This window comes from Eurypyga helias, unplaced genomic scaffold (genome assembly GCF_000690775.1).
Source record: "Eurypyga helias isolate BGI_N326 unplaced genomic scaffold, ASM69077v1 scaffold3282, whole genome shotgun sequence".
Classification (NCBI taxonomy): Eukaryota; Metazoa; Chordata; class Aves; order Eurypygiformes; family Eurypygidae; genus Eurypyga; species Eurypyga helias.
In genome coordinates, this window is record NW_010236517.1 from 104,892 (window position 1) to 112,490 (window position 7,599).

At 38.5% G+C, this 7,599-nt stretch overlaps 1 protein-coding gene across 1 annotated transcript in view; it reads right to left on the reverse strand.

Annotated features, from left to right (window-relative positions):
- Positions 1-7,599, reverse strand: part of SLC35B3 (solute carrier family 35 (adenosine 3'-phospho 5'-phosphosulfate transporter), member B3) — a 21,569-nt gene that overhangs the window by 5,465 nt on the left and 8,505 nt on the right. Inside the window, exons 5-7 of the mRNA XM_010147111.1 lie at positions 5,512-5,609; positions 2,722-2,814; positions 2,213-2,324 (exon numbers count right to left, since the gene is read on the reverse strand). Coding sequence (XP_010145413.1) covers positions 2,213-2,324; positions 2,722-2,814; positions 5,512-5,609 — 303 coding nt within the window. The remainder of the gene's footprint in view (positions 1-2,212; positions 2,325-2,721; positions 2,815-5,511; positions 5,610-7,599) is intronic.

The following is a 7,599-nucleotide window of genomic DNA, read 5'->3' on the forward strand; positions in this document are numbered from 1 at the left end:
CTGGCCACACTGTACCTGATGCAGGCCAGGATGCCATTGGCCTTCTTGGCCACCTGGGCACACTGCTGGCTCATATTCAGCTGGCTGTTCACCAACACCCCCAGGTACTTTTCTGCTGGGCAGCTTTGCAGCCATTCTTCCCCAAGCCTGTAGCATTGCATGGGGTGGTTGTGACAGAACTACAAGGCCCAGCACTTGGCCTTGAACCTCATTCAATTGGCCTTGGCCATCAATCCAGCCCACCCACATTCCTCTGAAACGCCTTCCTTCAGGCAGACCAACACTCCCGTCCAACTTGGTGCCACCTGCAAACTTACTGAGGGTGCACTCAATCCCCTCATCCAGGTCATGGATAAAGACATTAAACAGAACTGGCCTCAGTACTGAACCCTGGGGAACACCACTTGTGATGGGCTGCCAGATGGATTTAACTCCATTCACCACAACTCTTTGGGCCTGGCCATGCAGCCATTTTTTTACCCAGTGAAGAGTACACCAACCCAAGCTGCCATGAGCAGCCAGTTTCTCCAGGAGAATGCTGTGGGAAAGTGTCAATGGCTTTACTAAAGACTAGGTAGACAACTTCCACAGCCTCTCCCTCACCCATTCCAACAGCTGATGACATGCAGTCACTTGACTGTTTCACAAGCTCATACAGGTTAAAAGCACTCCCTTGTAACACAGTTATGTCATTTGGCTGTAGCTAGCTTCGCCACACTCAGGTAAGACTGTATACTAAAATATGTTACAGCCTCACGAATAACAGATACAAGGTGCAATAAGCTAGAACAAATAATTTCTGATCTGCAATTTTTGTCACATCTGTCTTACAAGTGATTCTTTTGATTTAATCCTATTGTGTGCTGCTTCTTCCATTAAGGATCTCCTGCAGACAAAGTCTCAAGACTCTGATCACACTTCCTTCGCTGAAGCCATACAGCTGTCCTTCCACAGAGAGTATGTTTAGTTTTAATGCTTTTCATTGTTTCTAAGGCACACGTCAGCCAATGCATTCTAAAAGACCAGACATAACCAGATGACATTACTTCTCAGAGACTCATTGTGCTCAGTGGCTTCCTCATTCATAAACAGCCAACCTCAGCTAGCAGGATTTCAATCTCTCCACATGACTTTTCCAGATGAATGATTACTCAGTGTGAAGAATATGTCCAGTTACGTACAGGATAACAGTCAAGTCTAAGGATCTATAAAGGCTGAAAATCTGTAATGGTTGTTACTGATTCCTGCTTCACCTCCTCATTTTCCTCATCTATCTGGACATGTAACTGGAGCATGTCAAGGCAGACAGGTCTGACTTGCATTTACTGCTAGGAAATTATTATATTATTAGGTGAGAACACATCACAGAAACTTTATTTGTGCATGAACTATCACAGGAGCAGACAAGATGGCATGTGGTGACTTTCTTAGCCTGGAGCAGATTCCAGGAACTTTTGACATACTTTAGGGACTTACATTGTCCCACATTCACATGCAGCTAGCACACATCACTGAGTGGTCCAAATTTCTTCATCACATCACTGATCAGAGTTCTTTGCTTTTTCTGACATGGTTCAGTCATATTCGGTACTAAGCATTTAACAGAAAACATGACTGCTTCAATTTTTTGTGGGACATTTACATCGGAAACCTAGAATAAGATCTGAAACACTAGACAGAGTCTGCTTCTGTCATTAACAATAGGCTTGTGTCTGTCCCATGAATACACAAGTTGCAATTCAGAGATAATATGGCAGCTGTTACACAGCCCACCAGAAGTTTGTTTAGTTCAAATCCTGACTTCCAAAACTAATACATAACCTCCATCCCCTTCAGTTTAATAAAAACTGAGGAGATCATCACAAATGCCACGGTTCAAATAATACCCATCTTTTCCTTACACCTTGCTATACATCTGCATTGCAAATCCTCTGGTTAGAAGAGTGCTGTTTCTGCATTAAAATACAACACAGGCTATATGCACAAGATGACTTCACAGGCTCTTCAAGGTGGAAACTGTGGCACAGAAAGAAACAGGAAGGTCTCAAGCACATACTACTAGTGAAGGTACATGCTACACAAACCAGAGTCAGTCAGCATAAAGAACAGAAGAAAAAGCCAGAATAAGAACAATTCTCAAAAGCTTTGTCTTAAATTATAGTTTTTTTATACTTTTTATACCAAAAGCAGTAAAGATATCATTTGTTCATACCTGTTACAGCCAGAAGGGCACCAAAGATTTTAATCAAAGCTAGAACAAAGGATATGCCAAAATACCCAGTCAGGGAGAAAAGGAATGCGTAACCATAAGTCTGAACTGGATGCTGCAACGACAACAAAAAAAGCCTGTTAGGAAAATGTAAGACAAACCCTGAGGTATTGCAAAATGACAAAAAACTAGACTTTAATCAACTGCTTGAACAATAATAAGCTGTTCAGCAATGCATTCATGCAAAGATCCTTATTTAATTTTAGTTAAATAATGGAAAAATAATAATGAAATTATAAGCTCCTAAGTCTGATCCTGTGATTTTTTTTTAAACATTACCCTATCTTATACATCAAAGACTGTAACAACTTGTTTAATGTATGAATTATACAAGTTAACCAGTTTACATGATAAAAATATAAGTTTACAGAATTGTTGAGCTTTTCTAAAGCATAGAGAGGAATGCTTTCCAACAAGGTTCTTCACAGAAAAAAGGAAATCTTTATACCTACCTTTGAGCAAAATGTTACTGCAGGGCTTAATCCACTAGTGCATGTTAATCCAAATAAAATATACACAAAACCTATTGAATAGGAATACAAAACCTAGAATAGTTTAAGAAAAAATAATTACAAGATGATACTACACAAAAGGACAAAATTAAATGCTTGGCCCTATGAATGTGTTCAACTTCTCGGAGCTGAATTTGCAGTGTTTGAAGGTATTTTTACTAGGAGTTTTAGAATAGCTGATGTACAGTAAAAAGTGTATAGTAAGTATAAGAGACATTCTCCCTACCCACAGCTACATAAAAAAAAGTTTTGTAAGCTAGTCACGTAATAACATCCGGCAGTCAATGTTGGTTGTGGTAAATCCTTCAAATTCAGGATTTCGCAGCCTAAATAAAACTTAACACAACTATATGATTTAACAGTTTCAATGATATGCTAAACGTATTTTGTTTTCTGTCACTTATCTTGCACAGTAAATACCCCTATTACATTAAATGTGTAAAGGGTAGCAGATAATCACCATGAACTGCCAGAAGTGTCACATAAGTTTCATCTGTGTCACTTCAGTTCACATACATAGCACATTTGCATTATGGTTATAGGATTCAATACGTTCAAATATGACCAGCTCTAGTTCAGTATGCAGAACAGGCTATCCTTGGCAAACAGGTACGCTCTTCATTTTGTCTGTGCCCTTATTTAATTCACAGCTTCATACAGAAACAAAAAAATCTTCATTCTATCCTTTCCCATGCAACAACAGAAGCTGGAACTCCCCATCCATACACCCTCCCATGCAGTGGGAGGCTGTTCGTGACTTTTCTTGTGAAAAAGGAGGACAGTGAACAAAACTATTCTACCCAGTACTAGCTAAAACATGCTGATCTATTACACTTTCAAAACTCAGTGTCAATTACAGACCCAGTTCTTCTGACACAGGTTTCATCAATTTTTTTCTTCTTATAAGAATAAAGGAGGATGAAAACACATTTCAAGAGCAGAACTGCTTTCAAACTCTTAAAAGACAATGACTTGATCTTCAAAGCTCTTATTTTACAGTTTATACACACAAATGTTAGTTAGTGTCCAGTTCTTCATCTCAATCTGCATCTCGCTCTTCTCCCAAACTAACCAAAGACCTCACTTTTTACAACCAGGAATGAACACCACGTTGTTTGTTCCTTGTTAGGCAGTGTAATATAAATCACTCCCTTAGGAGCAGACACAAGGCAAAATCAGGTATAACCTTCCAGATCAGTGGTAACTATTTCAGCCACAACACAACTTTTTTCTTTTCATAATGGCATAATCCAGTGCAAGTTCCAAATCTGATAATGAAATAGATCCTGTGGATGACAGGTTTCTTCACAATTCAATTTTATTTCCAGATCACTGTGCATTAAACATGATCTCTGATTCAGAAGACCTCTTAAATTTTTAACCGTAGTCTCAAGTCTAGAAAAATGATTTCTGAAATTCCGTTTGCATTTCTGCACTGAATTCTCCAAACAGAATCCTGGGGTCTGGTAGGCTTCAAACAAACAAAACCTTTATATCCTTAAACACTACATTGTGATCACATACAGGTAGTATGAGCATACAATACAAAGACCGACATTTGTCAGACTAATGCAGAATTAAAAACAAAGTTCTGGAGAAAACAGGAGCTTCGTAGATAAGGCAGTTAACAACTGTGGGATGCCTGTCAGCAATATGCAAAGTGCGCAAGAAAACGGTTACAGACTGTACTTTGTTCCAGATTTCAGAGACTGCAGCTACAGAAGGCTGCACTGGGTCAGGTAAGGTTTAGGTAGTTAAAATCTCTGCCTCCAGCAGCAGTCAACAGTGAATACTAACAAAAAGTACAAAAATAAAAACAAGAATACAGTGGCACTTTTCAGGTGTATTCTTCCATTTCCTAGAAACTCACAGCTCAACCTTCTTGAGCCAACCAAAATCACTTTTAGCCTTAAATGAAACTTCCTTCTAATTTTTTTCTCCATTTACGAAGCTATTCTTATAAATGAGAAACTAGACTTTCTAGTTAAATATCAAATTTTCAAATTAAATGTCAATAATTTTTTACCTGTGGCATACTTAAATAATGTGTTATAATAAAAGATTTTCTTATATTTACTCAACTTCAGAGAAGTAGATGCCAAATTCAAACACAAGTTTTGTCTAAAAAGAAGTCAGACCATAAACACAGATAGTCCGCATTCCAAGCAAGTATGTAAAAACCACTGAGCAAGACTTTTTTCAAAATTATGTATTTCACCGAATCAGGAACACACATATTCACCCACTGCAAAAGTCAGAGTTTTACGGATTTCAAAAGCTTCAAAAGAAGGTTTAAATGCCAGCACACTCTAGAATCAGAAATCTAGCAAGTAAAAAAAGCAACATGTTCCATGTAACACATGCTTATCCCTACCAGAAGAACAGTATATACTTTTCAGAGATTAAGTGCATGATCATACAGAAAACACTCCATTGATTTCAGGCCTGCAGGGTAGACAAAGAAACTTGCTAGACATGAGTGTTTCTGCAGCTGCAATACACATTTCAAGTTGCACACAGAAAGCAGCACCCTTGAAAGGTTAAAAAACAAAATAAACAAAAAGAACAGCAAAAGCCCACAAACAAACAAACAGAATAAAACAAGAATAGTACACCTAGAGCTCTTCTTTACACATGCAAGAGAAAAGCAGATTAAGTTTCATGTTTTGTCATTGTATGCCTTGTCTATTACGGAACATGTTCTTTCAAAATCACAAATCTGGTATTTACCATTTCTGAATTAGAACCATTGTGCAACTTCATAGCTTTTTCCTGTACATTTCCTATCACTGCATCTGCGCAGAGGGCAAGGGATATTAGGACCACACCTAATATAAGAAAAACAAACAAACAAACAAAAACCTGTTCAGAATATTTATAAGCAGAGTAGTGACGAAAACCACTCTGTACTTGTCCGGAAAAAAACCCCAAAAATCTCTGGAATAAAAAAATAATAACAAAACATCCTCTATATCATATTCTAAATATCAGCAAAACTATTTCATTATACCAGTATAGAACAGTGTTCACCCCCACACACTCTGCCATTTAACCCTTGAGCAGTGTGTGCCTCTAAGCTTGACAGGACTATTTGGACATTGCTGTAAGAAGCCAGATGTAGTTTTTGTAGTAACAAGAGTGGAAGAATGTCAGTTGTATTTATTGAGGTATTTTTAATGAAGATAAATAACCAGAGAACATACTTCTTTGAGTAGCTAATCCCAGATTATTTTTTTTCCTGAAGAAGGGAAATAGAAAGGTTAGATGGAACAGTAAAACAAATGCAAGAGGATTCACAGTGGAAATATTTCATTATTAAAATGTTAATTTTTAAGAACTACTGTTCAGATACAAACCCCATGGTTTTAGGTTACCATATTTGTTCACAAAGAAAGTCACTACACAGTCAATAATGTAATCAGCTTTCCAATAAAAAAAATTAGTAACTCTTTATCCTTGCCAGTCAGAATTCATATCCCAACCTCCAAACTTCGATTATTTCATGACTGTAGCAACTGCTGTATTTAATGATGCACACGGGTTGAAATACCACTTTTCCTAAGAATACAGCATTACAGATGTCAGTCATCAAAATCGTATTTACTGTCTGCTTTAGTCTTGGTTCCTTAAAACATTGTGTCAGGGAAGAATGAGGAGCGTAAGACTTGAAACAAGCAGGATTGTATTTTCTCAAAACCATGTTTTTATTATCAGAGTCCTCAAAATAGGCATTCTGATGGACCAAGTGGAGTATAAGCTCCTGACGGGGGGGGGAAGGGGGGAAGAAAAAGAAAAGAGACAGCTCCTAGGATTTTCAGAATTGAAAGATTTAACATTTTTAAGACCAGTGAAGTTTAAGGTGGCATTTCCTTGGAAAACTTAAGAGGAAATGGCCTCAAGTTGTGACAGGGGAAGTTTAGATGAGATATTAGGAAAAACTTCCTCACAGAAAGAGTGGACAAGGCATTGGAACTGGCTGGAGTCACCATCGCTGGAGGTGTTCAAGAAACATGAAGAAGTGGCGCTTGAGGACATGGTCTAGTGGGTATGGTAGTGCTAGGTTAAGGGTTGGGGTAGATGGTCTTATAGGTCTTTTCCAACTGTAGTGATTCTGTGATATGGGAACTTCCAAAACAGTGTTTCTAGTTTGGGATCCATTCCCTTTCCCAAGCTAGACTTACGCAACTGAAGCAACAGAAAAAGGCTCTTCATTATTCAAAGTTATCAAAGTAAAAGGTATGAGTCAACAGAAATGACATGCTAAAGAACACAGTATAGCTATATTAACTACAGGGATTCAGCTCCGGTCCAAAGCCGTAACACCACCTCCAGCTCAGCAACAGCCTTGCTGCAGATCACTTGCGTAAATTGAGTATGTCTCATCTGTGTTTTCTATCATGCTTGCTCCAGCAGCACTTAATGGCCCAGGCACATCACTGGACAAATGCATGGGTTCAGTACTGGGTTGAGATGAAAAGGTTACCTGTGATCTGAAGTGCAATGGGCACAGAAAGGAGAAATGTAGCCACAAGACAAAAGTTAGTATTACATGCACACACAGCTTGAAGTATGAAGAGCTGTTCTGCTCATTGTGATAACACTGCAGTTGCCAAGCAGCAGCAGCAAAACCATGAAGGAAGCCAGTAACCTTATGTAGTATGAGAAGCATGAGGAAAAAATGATGGGAACAACTGGACCTCAATTAGCTCTGAAAGAAATGAAACCTGGAGGTCTTGCACCAACAGACTTGATTAAAACACTACACTACATTGTAGTTACCTCATGAAGTTCAACAAGGCCAAGTGCAAGGTCCTGCAC